The sequence below is a fragment of the Saccopteryx leptura genome, chromosome 9 (assembly GCF_036850995.1).
Source record: "Saccopteryx leptura isolate mSacLep1 chromosome 9, mSacLep1_pri_phased_curated, whole genome shotgun sequence".
Lineage (NCBI taxonomy): Eukaryota > Metazoa > Chordata > Mammalia > Chiroptera > Emballonuridae > Saccopteryx > Saccopteryx leptura.
Genome location: NC_089511.1, coordinates 90,147,800 through 90,169,686, shown reverse-complemented (window position 1 = coordinate 90,169,686; position 21,887 = coordinate 90,147,800). Strand labels below are relative to the sequence as shown.

Genomic DNA, 21,887 nt, shown 5'->3' with positions numbered 1-21,887 from the left:
AACACTCAACTGCATGGAAAAGTTGTAGCGTTGGAATTGGCCCTCGCTCCGTCCCTGTGTGCAGCTTTTGCAAGGTGCTGGGGCGGCCCGAGATTCTGCTTTGGCCCACACAAAGGTCCCTGACTCTGCCCCTCTGCGCGATAACACGGGCGCGCACTGCCGAGGCACTCGGAGGAATCTCTCGCTCACTATCTGCGCGCGCAGACCAGGATATGAGGCCGGCCGCGTTTCCCTCTGAGTGAATCCCCTACCAGCACGGAAAAGTTCCACTGTTGGAATTAGTTCTCGCTCTCTCCCATGCGCAGCCTTCCCAGGGTGCTGGGGCTGCCCAGAGATTCCGGTTTCGGCCCACAGAAAGGCCTCTGACTCTGCCTCTCTGTGGGATAACACGGGCACCTACTCCTGGGGCTTAGGAAGAAATCTCTTGCCCACTATCCACGCGCATCGACCAGGAGATCGGGTAAAATGGCTGCCCCACTTGTCTTTCTTTGTTTGGGTTTGGCGCGAGTATTAGCTTGTATTGCCTGGGTTGCCACAGGATCAGTTTTTCCTCGGCTTGGATCTCTGTGCCACAGCCTCGTTCGGCTGTTTGTGCCGCGGCCTGGATCTATTCACCCCCTTTGCCCGCCCCAGTTTCTATATTCACGGATCCCAGGGAAAGCCGCCTTGTTTAGGTTAGTGAGGAAGGCGGAGCATTTCCCACTCCCTACTTCCTTCGGGTTTTGGTTATATATTTAGCCAATTTTTCGCTCAACCACACCTTCAGGTGTATTGCGAAACATCTGGAGGCTCCAAGGATAGGTTTTTCTATTTCTGGTTGAAGACCTTGTTGAGTTTTGGGGGAGATTTATTGGTATCGCTTCCTACCCCGCCATTACTCTGACGTCATTGTTTATTTATATATATTTTAAGGCTTTATAAACCCTCCCCACACTCTTATAAACCTTTCGCACACTGTAATTAACCTCTCCTACACCTTATAAACACTTCCTATGCTCTTGAACACTTCCTACACTCTTAAACCTATGTAATTCTAACAACATATAACATTCTATATGGGTATTCATCAGTGAATATATAGAAATATTCTTTTAATATGTTTGAATTAATATTTTTATATATTTTTAATATTGTTTTCAATTTTTAGGTTAGAAAATGCTTATTTTACTGTAAAAATAATTAAAATTAATAAATGTATAAAAATACATATATACTGCAAAATCCCGCAATATAGCAAAAAATCCATGATACAAAATTAGATATGTACAATTTAAAAATCTGCAACACAGTGAGACTGTGAAAAGTGAACAGTGATATGGCGAGGGACAACTGTATTTTTGAAGTTGTGCATCCCTATAAATGTTTTAAGCACCTAATTTTCAGTTCATATTGTGACTGTCTTCATTCAATTAAACCATTAAGAAAACATTTTGCTAACTGGAATTCACAGTGTGTCCATAAAGTCATGGTTCACTTTTGACCAGTAACAGGAAAGCAACAAAAGATGATAGAAATGCGAAATCTGCACCTAATTAAAGGAAAACCCTCCCAGTTTCTGTAGGATGATGTGGTAGCATGTGCGCGTTTGCAGATGATGATGTAACACCGTGTATACAATGGAGCAGCCCATGGCCATGCCAGTCGAGATGTGGACAGTACAGAAGAAAGTTCAGTGTGTTCTGTGGTTCGCTAAATTCGAATCCGTTACCAAAGTGCAACATGAATAGTGGTGCATTTATAACAAAGCGCCACCACATAGGAATAACATTACTCAGTGGGATAAGCAGTTGAAGGAAACTGGCAGTTTGGTGGAGAAACCCCGTTCTGGTAGGCCATCAGTCAGTGACAAGTCTGTAGAGGCTCTACGGGATAGCTACCTAAGGAGCCCTAAAAAATCTGTGTGTGTGTGTGTGCTCAACAATTACCCCTAAGCAAGACTACAGTTCATAAGGTGTTAAAAGAAACGTCTCTGTTTTATGGGGTACAAATTGTGGCTGTTGCACGCTATCAAACCGGCAGATAGACCCACATGATGTGCGTTTGCTACAGATATGCTTCATGAGATCGACAATGATGCAAGATTTTTGCAGAAGATTGTGTTTAGTGATGAGGCAACGGTCCATATCTGTGGACATGTTCATCGCCATAACGTCCGAATATGGGCTGCTGAACATCCTCATGCCTACGTTGAGTACGAACATAACACCCCTAAAGTAAACGTGTGGTGTGGCCTGATGCATGATAAGGTGATAGGCCCATTTTTTTTCGCGGAGCAGTCTGTGACGGCAAAGTCCTATCTTGACATGTTGGAATTGTATGCAGTGCCACAATTTCCAGAAGGTGTCATCTTTCAACAGGACAATGCTCCTCCACACTACGTCACCATTGTTTGTGAGTTTCTGGATAGAACATTCCCCTGGCGGTGGATAGGCAGGGGTTCTGTCAAGCCATGGCCACCATGATCCCCGGATCTGACACCCTTAGACTTTTACTTTTGGGGTTATGTGAAGCAACATGTGTACATTTAACATATCAACGACATTAATCACTTAAAACAGAATCACAGACGTTATTCACTCTGTTACACCAGACGTCCTTTCCTGTGTGTGGCAAGAACTTCACTATCGTTTGAATGTGGGTAGGGCAACAAATGGAGCCCACATTGAACTGCACTGAATAGGTATGAAACTGGGAAAGTTTTCCTTTCATTTGGTGCAGATTTCACATTTCTATCGTCTTTTGTTGCTTTCCTGTGACTGGTCAAAAGTGCACCATGCCTTTACGGACACACTGCATATTGTCAAAATCAGACACTGGGCATGGGGTGGTGACTGTGATTTGAACGTCCCTGGACACCCCTTTTCTTCTCCCTAGCATGTGATTTGCCTTTGGAAGAGAAGGCCCATACCTCACTTAAAAGCTTTGCCTTCCAAACCTTGGCAAGGTTCCTGTGGCCAAGCCACCTGCTCTCAGAGCATCTCTGTGCTGGGAGGGTGAAGCATGGAGAAGCAGATGTGACAGAGCAGGCCTGGGGCAGGTCTCCAGGAGGCCTGGGGAAGTGGCTAGGACACCCAGGCAGGGAGAAGGGGATCCAGCTTTGCCTTGAAGAGAGTGGGGTGAAGGCAGGGCCATTAGTGGCTGGGGTGGGTTCATCCTCCCTCCCAGAAGTGCTCGAGTACAAACTCAACAGGAGTTGAAGTCCCAGCTTGGACTGGTGGCAACATTCAGGTCAAATAGCAAATGTGACTCTGCTCGTTCCCTGTCTTAGTCGGCTCAGACTGCAAAAAGAAAATCTCATACACTAGACCTTGTAAACGATAGGCAGTTATTTCTCACAGTGCTGGAGCCTGGGAAGTCCAAGGTCAGGTTTAGGGATCTCTTCGTGGTTTGCAGAGCCTCCTCACTGTGTCCTCACGTAGCAGAGAGAACTCTGGCTTCTTCCTCTTACTACATTAATCCCACCATGAGGCCTCACTCTGATGACCTCATCTAAATCTAAGCGCCTCCCAAAGGCCCCACCTCCAAATACCATTTCATGGAAGGTTAGGGCTTCAATATATGAGTTTTGGAGGACACAGACATTCCATCCATAACACACTCATGGCTGGAGATGCTTGGGGACCATCCAGTGGATGAAGAGGGCCTGGCTCACGGCAAGAATAGAATAAATACTCACTCCTTTGTTGCTCATTCTGTTGCCATAAGATGGTAGCTGGAAAGCTGGTAGTATGGATATCTGCTCTAAGACAAGTAACCATATTTTCTCCTCTTGGTGCTAAGTTTCTCCTCCTTGACACTCTCCTTTTTGTCTCTTACTCTGGCCCCTCACAGACTTAGCAAAGACCCTGTGGTAGCAGGTGTGCAAAAGACTAGCTTCCTGCTCTATCCTGCACTCAGACAGCTCCTGTCCTGCCTGTTGGGTAGGGCTCAGGGCTGTGGAGATGAGGTGTAGTATCTGCCTGACTTCTCTTCCCTCCAAACCAGTTGTACTTCCATTTCAGGCAAAGTGCTCTTTTTCTTGGACAATGAAACCAGGTGGTGCAAGACACCCCCCAAAGGATGGTGTGAGCAGCCCCAGAAGACCTCCTCGGGAGATTCACACTCTTCCTGAGGATCAAGTTCTTTGTCAGTCACTACAGGCTGCTCCAGTGAGTGCTACAGCCTTGTTCCTTGTTCCTGAGGGAGGGACATGTGCACGCTGACGTTAGAGAGAATGGGTGGGCATGTGCTTGGTGAACTTTAACTTACCCAGAAATAATAATTACTCTGGTTGATCTTCTATTGATTGGATTTCAATTTGACTGAAAGGGGGAAAATCAGAACTTCCCCTTTTGTTTCAAACATATTCCACTCCAGGTCAAAGTTCTCTCTCTCCTGACCCTAACATGCCCCTCCTCCAGCAGCTCTGTCATGAAGGTTGGAGGATAGGGTCATGGCTTTGGAGTCCAGTCATTGCCTCTTTGCCCCTTTGCTTACCAGAAAAACTATCTAAGTGAATATCTGTTTGTTTGTTTTTTTTCATTTGAGCCTCAGCCAACATCTCCATGGGTGCTAGGTGAAGTGTGTGGCACAGAGTAGCTGCCAACTAGGGGCAGGGGGCATGGTGTGGATACAGAAGACCACACTTGTCGCACTAGCACTGCCCTCTGGGTTCTGTTGGTTTGTCCCATTTTTTTCTACTTTCCCTGTTCTCCAGACTGAGAAAACCCTCTGGTTTTAGAATATTCCCTCCCTCTCCACATTGCAGTGGTCTTTATCCCTCCCTTTCTTTCCCAGGCAGAGTAGGATGAGACATCAGTTTTACCTGCAGCTCTGGAGGGACATCCTGGAGGAGAAGTTGTGCTGCAGTGATGAGACCCTGCTGCAGCTGGCGGTCCTCGCCCTGCATGCTGAGTGCAACTGTGATCCTGAGGCGGTTGGGGGGGAACTTGGCTGCCCTTGGTGGGGTCAGCAGTGCAGCGGTGATGGGACAAGGGGAAACTGTTGGAAATGTAGAGACAAAATACTTAGAGATGAATTGTTAGCATCTACCAGTGATATTGGGGTAAACGTCCATCCAACCATCCTCCATCCATCCATCCATCCATGAGCATTCATGAGGTGAGATTTGCTCAGCTCTGGGGACACAAAGATAAACAAGTCAAATTTATACACTGCATTGTAGTTCCAGTCTAAGGTTCCTCCTAAAAACAGTAATTTATCCATTTATTAAGTTTCCATTATCATCATCATCATCATCAGTAGGACCAACCAATCTTTATTAAGAGATCACTATGTACCTGCCATCAACCTAGACATTTCCCACTCAGCCATTAAAACAACATAGCGAGGTTGATTGATACCTACATTTTCTAGAAGAGAAGTTTGATATTCATGTGGCTAGAAATTGATAAAGTCTAAGTTTGAGCCCAGGCGTATCTGACTCCAAGGCCAGTGTTGATTCTGCCAGACCCACTGCCTCATAAGTGGAAGCTCTAATCTCATTAGCCAGGCCCTTGTCCCTGCAGCTGAGTCACATTGCAGTTTCTCTGATTTAATTTGCCTCTAATAGTCCTCATGGTCCTATGTTGTAGTTCTTATGGACACTGTACAGGCTATTGGTTACTTAATTTGCAAATACATCCACGTAGGGAGGGATAATGCTAACATATTTATTAACTTAAGTAGGGTTTTAAATGGAGACACCAGGCAGGAAGGAGGGAACAATCAGGTGAGCTATGACAGAGAGCAGTGCAACTTTTCTCTTGGGTTCATAAAGCACCTCCCCCACCCCACATTCCTGTTCAAGATAAGGGTAGGAGGTTGGCAACAGGCCTCAACAAAGACCTAAGCAGTGTGACCCAGAAGTGTCACATGATGTCCAAATGTGGAGTCTGTCTCTGGCTGCATCAGTAGGAGCGGAGAAGAAAGAGCAGTGGAGGTAAAGTTGTCACTGATCTCTTCTCAGGTGCCCTCCTGGTCAGTGCATGGGGCTTTATCCTAGAAGGCACCACCGTTGCCATGTGATAAAAATGGAATGCCTTTGCAGGGCTTTTAGCTTGGAGAAGAGATGCTCTAAGGAGGACGTGAGAAATATGTGAGGGAAGAACCCATTGTGTGGGTGTAAAGCCAGCAGCCAGGGCCAGGCCCATGCAGGTTGGCATTGGATTCGGACAGTCGGTAAAGAAACAACAGAGCCAAAAACTGATGAGCCATAGTCTTTAATTCTAGCTTGCACCCGGCGGGCAAGTAAAAATACACACTGGGCTCCAAAACCCACTCACATTCAGTGCTCACAAAGCTACTGACTTATCCGAGTTTCCTAGAATCAAAGGTTTCTAGCTCACCAGCCTTCTTCTCCTCAGTTCCCCATCTCCTTTCTTATCCCAGATACAAATACTACACAAACTGGCATCTCACTCAGCACTCCGCCATCTTGGCTGCTTCTCCTGGCCACATGCTAATCTCCCTCTGCTCTCTCATGTTAATCATCCCAGGAACCAAGAGAACAAGCTCTCGTTCTGCCCCCATTTTATAGTGTAGAAATCCAAACATTTAATCCAATATACAAAACAGGGAAGTCTCTAATACAAAGACACTGCTCTGAGGCATGATTGGATTGTACCGCCCCACATCAAAACAGGTGGGAAAGGCCTAATCCCAAAACCAAGCCCCAGGCTACAAGGATTCTACCTGCCCACAGAGACACACATTAATATCACCTGGGCGATGGCCTCCTCGTGGGCAGCGCCGTCTTTAACAAAGTGAGCATAATATATTTTATCTGCCCAACAGTGGGTCAAATAAGCTTGCAAATATGATGTATATGCTTGCTCTCTTATAGTTTGCAATGGGAGTGGGGAACAGGTTGTAAGCAGGCAGGATCCGTATAGCCTAAGGCTTAGTTTTAAGACTAAGCCTTTCCCACCCTTTTAATACTAAAATCTTCTCAACACAAAGCTTTTCCCCACACCCTTAACTTTTGCATGATGTGGGGTGGTGCACTCTTATGAGGAACCCCAATTATGCCTCAGATAAGTGACTTTGTATCAGAGACTTCCTTATTTGTATATTGGCTTAAAGTTTTGATTTCTACACTATAAAATGGGGCAGACTGGGGTCTCTCTCTCTTGGTTCCTGAAATTAGCATTGCAGAGGAGAAACAGCCAAGATGGTGGAGTGCTAAAGGAGAAGCCAATTTGTGCAGAGAGAAGGAAATGGGGAACAGAGGTGAATAGTGCTGGTGAGATAGAAACCTTTGATTCTAGTAATACTTGGATAAGTCAGTGGCTTTAGGAGACCTGAATAGAAAGGGAAGTGTTTTCCCACTGTGTGTATTTTCTCGCCCACTGGGTGTGAGCTAGGATTAAAGGAATTGACCCACCAGTTCTTGGCTCTGTTGTTTCATTACCGTCTGTCCGAATCAAGTGAAAACCAGCATGGGCCAGGTGGCTGTGATGGTGGCTGTGGCTACTGGCTTTACACATTGCAAAAAGAAAAAATGAGGCTTAACACTATGTCTTTGGGCCTTTGAATACTTTTCCAATAGGGTCTGCATGTCCATCTTTTATCTCACCCACTTCCAATATCAACCCCAACTCCAAGCCCACGGCTTTCCTGCCCTGACAAGTAGTAGGAAATCCACTCTATACTCTCCAGATCCTTTTGAACATCTCCTCCACCCCCCTTGTCTAGGAAGAGTGATTACATTACTCTGTTTTCTCTTGGTAGAAAGAGACAGAAAAGCTCAGGTTGGCTTGAATAAGACATGTAATGCATTGACTTACAAAACAGAAGTATCCCTGCTTCCCTGCTCCTTTGACAAGCCTCTAGTCTTATCACTGTTTACCTTGCAGCTTCCTCTTCTATTCTTGACCCCAGGTCTCCTTGACCTCCTGTCTCCTTGTCTGAGGCTTTCTGAGTGCAGGGACCCAGATGTCATCAACAGGACCTGGGCTTTCTGCCTCTCTGGGCTGTGTGCTCTTCTCAATCAGGTCCTTCAGTGGCTTTTAGATGCTACTTTACAGGTTGTAGCCCAGCACCAAAGGGAGAGTCCCTCACAGTAATGCCATGGAAGTCTAGTTGTTCTGTCTCATTGGTTCTGAAAGGGTGATGTGCCTGCCTAGCCCAAGCCAATAGCTGTGCAAGTAGATACTGTGTTCTGATTGGTTGAACTTGAGTGACATCATGTAAAGCCAGTAGCCATGGCCACCATCACAGCCACCTGGCCCATGCAGGTTCTCATTTTATTCAGACAGATGGTAATGAAACAACAGAGCCAAGAACTGGTGGGTCAATTCCTTTAATCCTAGCTCACACCCAGTGGGCAAGAAAATACACACGGTGAGAAAACACCTCCCTTTCTATTCAGGGCTTCCAAAGCCACTGACTTATCTGAGTATTCCCAGAGTCAAAGGTTTCTATCTCACCAGCCCTATTCACCTCTGTTCCCCATCTCCTTCTCTCTGCACAAACTCTGCACAAACTGGCTTCCTCTTCAGCACTCCACCATCTTGGCTGCCTCTCCTCTGCAATGTTAATTGCAGGATCTCAATGAGTGAGAGCCCCCCCCCCCCCCGGTCTGCTTCATTTTAGAGTGTAGAAAATTAAAGCCTTTAAGCCAATATACAAATAAAGAAGTCTGACACAAAGCCACTTATCTGAGGCATAAATGGGATTCCTCATAAGAGTGCACCACCCCACATCATGCAACAGTCAAGGGTGTGGGGAAAAGCTTAGTTTTGAGAAGATCTTAGTATTAGAAGGATGTTGAAAAGATCTTAGTATTAAAAGGGTGGGAAAGGTTTAGTCTTAAAACTTAGCTTTAGGCTATAAGGACCTTGCCAGCTTACAGCCTGTCTCCTACACCCAATGCAAACTATAAGCGAGCAAACATATACATCATATTTACAAACTTATTTGACTAACATTCTACCCCGTTTGCTCGCCTATAATCTAAAGCACAGGTATTCCTGCACACACAAATTACAACAACAGCATAAATTATACAGTTTCAACAATTACAAAGGTACATTTCACCAATCTCTGAGCACATTGGCAAAAGCACAAAATATTTTTAGACTTCATTCTAGCCATATGAAAAGCTTCATGGGGCAGGGGCAGGACCTCCAGCAAAGCCACCCGCCACCCTCATCAGGGTATTTCACATTGTCCAAAATCCATAAGTCCATCCAACAAAGGAGACAGTGCCCACTCCAATCATAGTCCAAGAATCAGTCCACACACATGGGCCTCACCCACCCACCCCATCCCTGCCGTCTTGGCAGGTCTTACACTGTCTCAAGGAGGAGCATGTGGCAATGATAGTCAGCATTTCCATCTCTTCTCTGGAGAATATGATGGCATTCGCCCCTATGTCTCAAAATCGCAGACCTACCAGGGGTGTAGTAGGTACTCCTTGCTGCTGGGCTCTCACCTTCTGGAGGCTGCAGACAGCATCTTTAGCCTTCTCACCCTCAGCAGAGGAGTTGCAAGCATCTGCTTTCACTGACTCAAAGTCAGTCCACTGACATGGATGCTGCTGCTCCTTTGGTGACTGCTTAGGCTTCTGTGGCTGCTGGCTTCTGGCCAGAAGCTGAGACTCGAGCTCTTGAATCCATAGTTGTTTCTCCAACTACTGCCGGTGCAAACATTCAACTTCCAGGGAAAACTGCAACTCATGAACCTGTGATTCCTTCTCCAGCGGCTGCTCCATTTCCCGGTGAAACTCTCCAACCTGGTTGGCCTCCTTCTCCGGCACTTCCTCCAGCTCCAGGATCAGCATCTCTTTCACCCATCCTTGCTCCAGTTCCTTCTGCTGCTTGGTTTGCAGGTCTTGGGAGCCTCTTTTACAGAGCTCTTGGTTTCCTCAGACATGGCTATAAAAGTCAACCTTCCTACTGTCCCCAAAAGGACAGAGTTGGGGTACCATAACAGCAGCCAGTCCTCTACTCCACCACTCAAGGGTGGTGGTGGCTCCTTACTGATCTGATCCAAATCCTGCTGACTATGCCAAATATAAAGCCAGTAGCCATGGCCACCATCACAGCCACGTGGCTCATGCAGGTTCACATTTGATTCGGACAGATGGTAATGAAACAATGGAGCCAAGAGCTAGTGGGCCATTACTTTTAATCCTAGTTTTCACCTGGCAGGTGAGAAAATACACACAGTGGGAAAACACTTCCCTTTCCATTCAGGGCTCCCAAAGCCACTGACTTATCCGAGTTTCATAGAATCAAAGGTTTTTACCTCACCAGCCTTATTCACCTCTGTTCCCCATCTCCTTCTCTTTGCACAAACTCTGCACTAACTGGCTCCTCCTTCAGCACTCCACCATCATGGCTGCCTCTCCTCTGCAAATTACAACAACAGCACAAATCATACAGTTTGTGCTAATTGCAGGATCTGAACGAGCGAGAGCCCCTGGTCTGCTTAATTTTAGAGTGTAGAAAATTAAAGCCTTTAAGCCAATATACAAATAAAGAAGTCTGATACAAAGCCACTTATCTGAGGCATAAATGGGATTCCTCATAAGAGTACACCACCCTGCATCATGCAACAAAGGTATGGGGAAAAGCTTAGTTTTGAGAAGATCTTAGTATTAGAAGGATGTTGAAAAGATCTTAGTATTAAAAGTGTGGGAAAGGCTTAGTCCTAAAACTAAGCCTTAGGCTATAAGGACCTTACCAGTTTACAACCTATCTACCACACCCAATGCAAACTATAAGCAAGCAAACATATATACTATATTTACAAATTTACTTGACTAACACATGGCCAGCCTAGGAGCCAGGGCAGAGCTTACACTAAGCAAAATGCTTGTGCTGACAGGGAGGAGGGGTGGTTCCCATTTCCAGAAAGAAAGGGTGCAGTTGCACATGATGAAAAATAAGTGTCTTCCACCATTGAGTACTTACTGGTCTCGATGCTGCATCCTTGGTGAATAAGGAGATATATATGGCTGAAGTTCTGAGTCTGGTGGGGGCACCTGGGTCTGGCCTTGTGTTATACATCGAGTTGTGTTCCTTATAATTCACAAGTGGAAACCCCAACTCCTGTTACCTCAGGATGTGACTGTGTTTGAAAAAGAGTCTTTAAATTGGTGATTAAATTAAAGTGAGGCTGTCTGGATGGGCCCCAATCCAATTGGACTGTAGTCCTTACAAAAAGAGGGGGTTTGGACACACTGAGGGCCATTAGGGCTGCAGGCAAACAGGGAAATGACCAGTATGGGGTGCAGTAGGAAGGCACTGCCTGCAAGCAAGGGTTAGAGGCCTCAGAGAAACAAATCCTGTTGGCTCTTTCGTCTTGGACCTCTAGCTTCTAGAACTGTGAGAAAAGTAATTGCTGTGGTTGAAGCCACTTAGTCTGTTGTATTTGTCAGGGAAGCTTCAGAAAACTAATGTATCTCGAGTCTGAAAAGGAGAACCTGCAGCCACAAAGGCCTTGATAAGGTCCCTTTTCCTTTCCCCTCTCTCTCTCTTTCTTTCTTCTTTCTTTCTTTCTTTCTTCTTTCTTTCTTTCTTTCCTTCTTCCTTCCTTCCTTCCTTCCTTCCTTCCTTCCTTCCTTCCTTCCTTCCTTCCTTCCTTCCTTCCTTTCTTTCTTCCTTCCTTTCTTTCTTCTTTCTTTATTTCTTTTCCTTTCTTTTTTTCACTAATTGATTTTAGATAGAAAGAAAGAGAGAGAGGAAGATTTGTTATCCCACTCATATATGCATTCATTGGTTGATTCTTGTACGTGACCTGAGTAGGGATTGAACCCACAATCTTGGTGTATCCAAATGGACAACGCTCTAATCCACTAAGATACCCTCCAGCACCCAGAGTTTTCTGCTCCTAGTTTGCATACCATGTGGGGTGCAAAGGGGAACAAAGTGTGACCTCAATCATAATTTCTCTGCTTTGTCCCAGTGACTGGGTTTAAGAACAAGGACAAACTCAAGATTTAAAATGGTTTGTTTGAATCCAATAAAAAAATGGGAAGAGGATATGAATAGACACTTCTCCCAGGAAGAAATACAAATGGCCAACAGATATATGAAAAGATGCTCATCTTCTTTAGCTATTAGAGAAATGCAAATCAAAACGGCAATGAGATACCACCTCACACCTGTTCGATTAGCTGTTATTAGCAAGTCAGGTAACAGCAAATGTTGGAGAGGCTGTGGAGAAAAAGGAACCCTCATACACTGTTGGTGGGAATGTAAAGTAGTACAACCATTATGGAAGAAAGTATGGTGGTTCCTCAAAAAACTGAAAATAGAACTACCTTATGACCCAGCAATCCCTCTACTGGGTATATATCCCAAAAACTCAGAAACATTGATACGTAAAGACACATGCAGCCCCATGTTTATTGCAGCATTGTTCACAGTGGCCAGGACATGGAAACAACCAAAAAGCCCATCAATAGACGACTGGATAAAGAAGATGTGGCACATATACACTATGGAATACTACTCAGCCATAAGAAATGATGACATCGGAACATTTACAGCAAAATGGTGGGATCTTGATAACATGATACGAAGCGAAATAAGTAAATCAGAAAAAAACAGGAACTGTATTATTCCATACGTAGGTGGGACATAATAGTGAAACTAAGAGACATTTATAAGAGTGTGGTGGTTACGGGGGGGGAGGGGGGAATGGGAGAGGGATAGGGGGTGGGGAGGGGCACAAAGAAAACAAGATAGAAGGTGACAGAGGACAATCTGACTTTGGGTGGTGGGTATGCAACATAATTGAACGACAAGATAACATGGACTTGTTATCTTTGAATATATGTATCCTGATTTATTGATGTCACCCCATTAAAAAAATAAAATTATATAAAAAAATAAATAAATAAATAAATTAAAAAATAAATAAATAAAAGTAATGATATATGTAATTGAAAAAAAAAATAATAAAATGGTTTGTTTGAGAATAGTGGCTTTCAGATGTTCTGTGCCAAGACCAATGATTGGAAACGTTATAGACATTATAACCCAACACACACACACACACACACACACACACACACACACACACACACAATTGAGGCAAAAGAGCAGGAAATTATATGCACCCTTCCTATGTCTTGACATTGACATTTCCTATTCTAGTTAATTGCAACATTTCTGGTTATGAACCACTAACTGCTGCTAGAAAAACACTTTGAGACTATCAGTACCGTCCTGAGCAGCGCAGGGATGGCAGTTGTAATTCGGGGCGGTTGAGACGCCCCTGCGGCTGCTGGTGACGCAGGTGGCTGCGTGCAGGTAACAGTAGCGCCTGGCGGCCACACAAGCCTCAACATCCAGAGCCTGAGCCAGGGCTCCTGCCTTCCGGGAACCTTGGTTCCCATCAGTCCCCCGCCTGCCTAGCCGTCCAGCCGGATCCCCGGCGTTGCCGCACACGGACATGACTCATGACTTCAGACCCGGGGACCTCATCTTCGCCAGGCTGAGGGATTATCCTCACTGGCCGGCTCGCGTGGACCTAGTTCCCGAAGGAGCCACGAAACCGCCCCAGGGGAAACTACCCATTTTCTTCTTTGGAACTCACGAGACTTTTTTTTTAGGTCCAAAGGATATACTTCCTTACTCAGAATACAAGGACAGATATGGCAAACCAAATAAACAAAAAGGTTTTAACCAAGGTTTGTGGGAGATAGATAACAACCCGAAAGTGGAATTTCCAGGTCAGCAATCATCCACCCGACAATCCAACGCATCCTCCGGCCTCGAACTCCAAGGAAGAGAAACTAGTATTTCAAAGGAAGACATGGCCCATGCAGAAAAAGCCAGCGATGAGGATGTGACCAAAGCAAGTGACATAACCACTCCCAAAGCATCCCGAAGAGGAAGAAAGAGAAAGGCAGAAAAGCCAGCCCACATTGAAGAGGCGGGACAGGTGACCATGGCAACAGCACCTTCGCCTCTGAAGGTGAGTCCTAAGAGAGGACGACCTTTGGCCACAAAGGTCAGGAGTCCAAAACCCAGAGGCAGACCCAAAGTGATAAAACAGGTCTGTCCTTCAGAGGGTGACACAGTAATCGGAGAAGACAAAAGTAAGAAAAAGGGGCAAGAAGAAAAACTACCTAAAGGGCATCTTAGAAAGGATGAAGAGGGCCAGGAGGAAGAAGGTGCACCAAGGGAAGAGCCAGACAAAGAAGCTAGGAAGAAAGAAGTGGAATCAACCAGGAAAGGTTTCGCTAAGACGGGGGTTACCTCAACCTCTGCCTCCAGAAAGGATCAAGAAGGTGGAAAGAAGAGAAGGGGTGGGAAAAACTTTCAGACCGTGCACAGAAAAAACACGCGGAAAGGCCAATGTGGGAAGGAAGCTGCCAATGGAAACCTCAAGCCAGAGGAACACATGGCAGGGAAGAAGCCAGAAGTTAAGAACATGGAGAGGAAACATGAAACATTAATGGATTCCCGGCTTCAAAGGATACATGCAGAAATAAAAAATTCTCTCCAAGTTGGTAACCTTGATCTGAACAGATGCATAGAGGCCCTGGATGAGCTAGCTTCCCTTCCGGTCACAATGCAACATGCTCAGAAACACACACAGATGATTGCCACGCTGAGAAAAATACGGCGATTCAGAGTGAGTCAGGTGGTCATGGAAAAGGCTACTATGCTGTATAACAAGTTTAAGAACATGTTTCTGGTTGGTGAAGGGGATTCTGTGATTGCCCAAGAGCTGAGTAAATCTCTTGCTGAACAAAGGCAGCGTGAGGAAGAAAATACAGCCAAAGACCAAGGGAAGAAAAGGCCAAGCAAAAAGAAAGCTGGGAAAAGAGCAGACAGGTTCAAGGGGTTTGCACGGAGGATCTGATGCACAAGACAGTAATCAACTGCAGCCTAATGGAAATAGCAATGGAGAAAGCAAAGATGAGGCCAGCAGTAAGAAAAAGCCACCCAGTAAAGAGACACTGAAATATCTCGGAAGGGCCCTACACTAGATAATTAGGCTGACATACCTGGAATCTGAAGAATGTTTGAGAAATTTGGAATGGTTTGGGTGTGAGATATTGAGACTGCTGGAAGTTTTAAATTTTTATGAGCAACCGTTTTGATGTTTTGAACTTGTGTTGGGGGGGGGGATCTCTTTATCTTTGTTTAAAAGTAATTAAACATGGCTTCATTGTACTTATGCAGTATTAACAACTACTTTATACAGTAAATGTGAGGGGAAAATCCATCTAGGAAATGTCCAATTGCTTTTCCAGACATTGGTTGTAACATATTTTCAATTCATGTGTCTATGTTAATGTGTAATTAACTGTAGGAAAAAGTGACATTTTAAAAACTCCTACTTGTATAAAACCTTTCCTCTTTTCCAAACACTGTGGGAAATTGTGCATTGTTTTTTATAGATCTTGGATTTATCAGACTGTCTTTTCACTGTGGTTTTTGTAGAGGTTATATATTTTTATGGTAGAGAATATGGTCCTTCTATATAGTTACTCTACATTGTGCTACAATATCCTGCTGCTTTGTAACCATGTGTGGTCTGTATGCCTCTTTGTATGACAACTAGATACCCAACAGGCATTGAACTGACAGTTCTATAAGATACAAAGCCCATGTTAACTTTAGAAGGTAATTTAATTTTGTGGCTGGGAATCCAGCTAAGTCACATGTCTTTCCTGAAGAGAGTAGAATGGGTATATCTGCAAATAAATCTGGCTCCAGGGTTCAGCCAGGTAAGGTCTTTACAGGCACTAGTAGCTGAAACTGAAAACTAAATGATAATAGTTTATTTTTAAGACATTTCTAAATTTTTAAAAAGTCATACTCACTAAGAAAGTCATTAAGATTTTTTTTAAAAAATTGGAAAACAATCTATAATGCCTCTGCAGTAAACAAAAGTAAATATATATATAAGGGAAACTGACCAATTTGAAAACATGGCTATTTCAGAAGAGAATTTTCATTTATGTATCATACATTGAACAGGATTGCAAAAATGGAAACATTAGTTACTCTGAGGCAGTAGATAAAGTAAAGTAGTGGTTTTTCCTAGTTCATTTGCATGTATATGGACTAAATCAAGATGAACCAAGGATAACATAAAAAATCTTAAGAGTAACTTTTAACAGATAATATTTCTAAGATCATTTGATTAGGTCAGTTGGTGGTTTCAGTAGCTGAAAGACACTTCCGTTTTGAGATTATTAATATGGGGAAAAGGTCCATACTTAAGTGTTTTTATTTGGCATATACTGTATGTTTTGACTTCTCCGATAATTCTATTTTCATCAATAGACAAAAAGATGAATTATTTCAATAACTGGAATTTTAATTTTGAGAGGTCTTACAATGAAATCTTGGACCCAGTGTTCTGAGGGAACTCTTGCTATTATATCTGTTTAGTACTTAGTACAATTACAATTTGGGCAGGTTATTCCAGTTAAGTCATAAGTGCCAACATGTAATCTTGTTTCAATTAAAGAAATTTTCTATGAAACTGTACCAGTAAATTACTTCTTTGCTATATGATTTCAGCATGTATATACACACACACACACACACACACACACACATATAGTGTAAGGCCCTTCCGAGATATTTCATTTTATATAAATATAAATATAAATACCACACACACACACACACACACACACAGTATGTCCGTAAAGTCATGGTGCACTTTTGACCGGTCACAGGAAAGCAACAAAAGATGATAGAAATGTGAAATCTGCACCAAATAAAAGGAAAACTCTCCCAGTTTTATACCTATTCAGTGCAGTTTGATGTGGGCTCACACACAGATTTTTTAGGGCTCCTTAGGTAGCTATCCCGTATAGCCTCTACAGACTCGTCACTGACTGATAGCCTACCAGAACGGGGTTTCTCCACCAAACTGCCGGTTTCCTTCAACTGCTTGTCCCACCAAGTAATGTTATATGTTATTCCTGTGTGGTGGCGCTTCATTATAAATGCGCCGATACTCACGTTGCACTTTGGTCACGGATTCGAATTTAGCGAGCCACAGAACACACTGAACTTTCCTCTGTACCGTCCACATTTCGACTGGCATGGCCGTGGGCTGCTCCGCTGTATACATGGTGTTACGTCACCATCTGCGCATGCGCACATGCTGCCACATCATCCTCCAGAAACTGGGAGGGTTTTCCTTTTATTTGGTGCAGATTTCACATTTCTATCATCTTTTGTTGCTTTCCTGTTACCGGTCAAAAGTGCACCATGACTTTACGGACACACTGTATAATGTCATACTGCTTTCCTCCCAGTATATCTATGGAAGAGACTGCTGTGTCTGAAATCTTCAAAGTCCCTTTTTATTCCCTCCCCAGCTGTTTTTTCTGTATAAAAGTTCTTACCACCTGGTGTGGCATATTCCTTTATTTGTCAGTCTTAGTGTTGCTCTATTTATTGAATGAAGCTCACCTTGGGGTAAAGGTTTTGTCTGTTTTCTTCTGTCATTTCCGTAGCACCAAAGCAATGCCTGAAACTTGGAGTTTATCCAAGAGCTACCAGTGTAGAGTGGATGAATGAGTGGTGTCCAGGCTCCCGGACAGGATACACTGTGCATAGTAGTAATCCATCAGGAAAGTTATCACCTTGCTTATCAGATGACTACTGTAACTCAGTTCCCAAAACCTACCTCCACCCTTAGTCCATAGAGTCTGAGACTTCCCTGACTCCTGGCATTCCCCCAGCCTGAGAAGGCAGTCTCCCAGAGCAGGCCTGGTTCCTGTGACCTCCTCCCTGTCATTTGGACAAGCTGCCAACCCTGTGACCTATTTTGCTGACCTCTCTCTGGTGTCCTCAGCACCGCTGCTGGAATCCTCACTGTGCCCAAACCAGCTCCCTCTTGCCCTTGTGCTGTTCTGACATTTAGAGAATGCTCTAAGCTGGAGGTGCCCCAAGGAAGTAGGTGACATCCTCACTGAAGCCTCTAGTCCAATCCTATGTAATGGCTCATGTCCACGGGGCAGGGCGGCTTCCAGCTGCAACGTAAGTCCATCCTCAGCAGGTTCCATGGGACAGGTTGGGCTTGAATTTTGGAGACAGATGAAACTGGGTTCAAGCCAGTGGTGGGATTCAAATAATTTTACAACTGCTACTTTTCCCTAATGACCATTTTAAGTGTAAAAGGTACCATACTGAAAGGTAGTTTATTATTTCATGCATTTAATACTTAAATAAGAACAGTAAAAGAAGTACACAAAACTAGATTATAAGATTTTAAAATATTAATGAAAAACATTCAATAATATCTGACAAAATGCAATAAAACCATTATTAAAGGTATTTCCATATTGCTTCTTGATTGGTGTCCTCACTTGCAGTTTTTTTTCGCCTATAAATGGAATAAACACTTCCGGTGCTTAGAATACAGTATTGTGCAGATAAATGTTAAAATAGAGTAAGAAATGTAAATTTGTGATTTCCACATTGGGTGGCTGCCCAGGTGCCCAGCTTAGAGAGAACCCTGATTACAAGTGCCATTTTAACAACCAGTTTACCGAACTCAACAAATAATTAGGTAGCAGTTCCACCAAACTGGTGCGAACTGGCTGAACCCCACCACTGGTCAAAGCCCTCTTATTTTGGTTAATCATATGTACATGACTTCAGACACATTATTTCTCTGAGTTTCCCTGCTTTATTTTTATCTGTAAAACAGAAATAATAGCAGGTCCTTTGCAAAGTTGCTGGAAGGGTGGGAGGTGACCAGGCATGTGCGATCCTGGCATGTAGCAACTGCTCTTTGCACGCTCCCTCCTCATCCCCCGGAGTTAGGAGACTCTGTTATAAAACTGCACACAGACCCAGCCTTCAGCCTCTGGATTCAGACACAGGATGTAAAACCTGCAACCTAAACTCTAGCCTTAGAGTCAGTGGACGCTGTGGGCCAGGTCTATTGAAGGCATCTGGGACCAGTGGCGGATTAAAGGGCCGGAGCATGAAGTACCCCGGGCCCCGACTTTTATGGAGCCCTGCAAAACCCCAACTTTACACTTTTTTTCTAATGACACCAAGTTTGGTTTCAAATGTGCAATTTTAACATTAATAGTACATAATATTTTTTATTTATTTAAAAATATAGTTAACATGTATTTTTATTTTCCCTGTCCCTCACTCTTTTTTAAGAGGCCCAATATTTTCTTCTGTGCCTGGGGCCTCAACTGACCTTAATCTGCCTCTGTCTGGGACCCTGAGTACAACTCACTTGTCCCAAGGCTCAGGGACCCAGACCTGACTCTAGGGGACCCTTAGGTAATGCCCTGTGCTGTCCAGTTTCTGACTGACCGCACCTATCCCTGACCTTCTTCTGATCTCATCCTCCAATGCTGGCTCCATCCCCAGATCCTGCCCAGCCTCTACCTCTCCCACTGCCCTGGAGGTCAGTGTTGCTTTGAGACACTCTCTGAGGCTCTCCTGGGACCCCCAAAGGCTGACCTTTCTCCTTTCTCTTATGTGTGTACAGGCAGCAGATGACACAGACTTATTCATTTGTGTACCCATTCTCTCAGTCCTCATAGATGGAGGCCTGCTCTGTGCTCAGCATCCTCTCAGCGCAGGTCAGCTGTGCAGAGTCAGTGTAATTTCCATTTGCAGTTGAGAAAAGTGTGTTCTGTAAGGTTAGGTAGGCTGGTGAGAGCACGCGAACACTCACCTATAGGGTCTTGTTCCCTTGAGCTCTGGGCACTGTAGGGGGCACATAAAGGACTAGGAGATACTCAGAGAGGAGAGCCCCTCCCCATATGTGTCACTGAGTACATAAGACAAAAATACTGCCTGTCCAGTGAATTGCGGGTATTCCACTGTAGCTCTGCCCAGAGCAGCTGTGAGGCTGGGCTGCAGAGCCTGTCCAGTCCAGGAGGAAATTAGCATGCTCTCCTAAGGGGCCTGTGTTTTGTTTGATAAACAGTTCTGGTGATGAAAAATATTGAATAATAGTAAGGATTTGGAAAGTAAAAGTGTGGGAGCCACCAATGAATTCTAAGCAGGAAAGCAACGTGATTACATTTGCATTTTGAAAAGAGAGACAAAAACAATTTGGTGTAAGAATAAACCTCCTTAATCACATCATTGCAGCAGAGTAGGTTACTCTGAGTGCCTTCCCCTCCAGCCTCTGCTCATGTGCGGAGGGCGGGCACAACTACACACTGCCACGTTTGATCTCCTTCTGCTGTTTCACCTGACGGTGCATGTCCTCCCATGGTTTCCTAATGATCACTTGGCACAGCTATGACTTGTTACTCATGGCTAGATCCCTGCTCACCTATTGGTACAAGTACAGGTAGGCATCGCCAAGATGTGCCATGGAAGTGGTGACTACTCTTCTTGTTCTAGTCATTTCTGATCTTCCTTCTTGATAAATGATGTAGAAATACATGTCTGTGGGAGCTTTTCCAGTTCTGTGTTGACTTCTTTTCTTGGACGCATTCCTAGCCAGGAGATGCTGGGTCAAATGTCTTAAGTACTTTTTTAAAAAAATGTTTAAAAGTTTTAAGTTCACAGAAAAATTGAAGGGAAGGTACAAGGAGTGCCCAAATACTGCCTGCCTTGTCCCCAACACGCACAACCTCCCCCATTGTCAGCATCCCCCACCAGAGAGGTTCTTTGTGACAATGGTAAATCTACATACACACATCACAATCACTCAAAATCCATAGTTTCCATTAGGGTTTCCTCTTGGTGTTGTATGTTCTATGGGTTTGGATGAATTTATAATGACATATATCTACTCTTATAGCATCATATGGAGTAGTTTCACTGCCTTAAACATCCTCTGTGCTCCCCTATCCATCCCTCCTTCTCCAACTAATCCCTGGCAACCACTGATTTTTCTACTGTCTTTATAGTTTTGCCTTTTTCCAGAAAGTCATATAGTTGGAATCCTATGATATTGAGTATTTTCAGATTAGCTTTTTACTTGGTAGTAAGCATTCAGCTCTCCTCCATGTGTTTTCATGGCGTGGTAGCATATTTCTTCTTACTGCTGAGTAAGTCTGAGTGCAGTGTACCCCAGTTTATTTCTCCATTCACCCACTGAAGGACAGCTTTTGTTTCAACTTTTGGCAGTTGTGCATAAAGCTGCTGTGAACATCCACATGCAGGATTCTGTGTGGATTTTTAACTCTTTTTTTTTTTAATTGTGTGGTAAATTTATGCAATAGAAATTTTTAAAGAGAAAATAAACCAATTCAAGCTGGATGATAAAAGCAGGTTTTACAGAAGCCATCATTGACCACTTCTTGAATGCACCATTTCTCTGTGTTCCTTCCAGAGCATGTCTTATTTTTCTTAATTGATTTTAATTTATTGTGTTTACATAGATTCTAGCGTTGCCCTGAATGCATCTCCCCTGTCCCGTATTCCTCTCAACATCCCCCTTGTCCCCCTCCCAATAGAGCCCTCCCCCCTTCCCTCAGCTTTATCCCATCCTATCAGTCCCCTTTCCCTCTGTCCTCTTTCCCTCTGGTCCCTTTGATCTCTCCTCTGTCTCAATTCCGTTCCTCAGTTCACATTGTTCATTGGATTCCTCAAATGAGTGAGGTCATATGATATTTTTCTTTCTCTGCCTGGCTTATTTCACTCAACATAATAGTTTCCATATACAATGGAATACTACGGGGCCAGGAAAAGAAGAAAATCTTACCTTTTGCGACAATTTTTAACTCTTTTGGGTTAAAACCAAGGAGCATGATGACCAGATCATAAGGTAAGAGGATATTTGGTTTTATAAGAAACCAACTACCTGTCTTCCAAAGTAGCTGCATCATTTTGTAGTCCCACCAGTTGCTTCACACTTGTCAATAGTTGGTGTTGTCTGTAGTCTGGATTTTGGCCATTCTAATAGCAATCTAAATGCCATTTTTATGCATTAGATTGCCGAGCAATTTCTTTTCCTTTGTGTTTCTGAGCTGAGCTCAGAAC

General features: G+C 44.0%; 1 protein-coding gene and 1 pseudogene across 1 annotated transcript in view; both read left to right on the top strand.

Annotated features, from left to right (window-relative positions):
• The window catches only part of FRMPD2 (FERM and PDZ domain containing 2), a 141,372-nt gene that overhangs the window by 28,380 nt on the left and 91,105 nt on the right, over positions 1 to 21,887 (top strand). Inside the window, 3 exon segments of the mRNA XM_066350236.1 lie at positions 4,002 to 4,085; positions 4,088 to 4,148; positions 4,777 to 4,915. Of these exon segments, the coding sequence (XP_066206333.1) occupies positions 4,002 to 4,085; positions 4,088 to 4,148; positions 4,777 to 4,915 (284 nt within the window).
• On the top strand, positions 13,387 to 14,940 carry LOC136381146 (PC4 and SFRS1-interacting protein pseudogene; annotated as a pseudogene).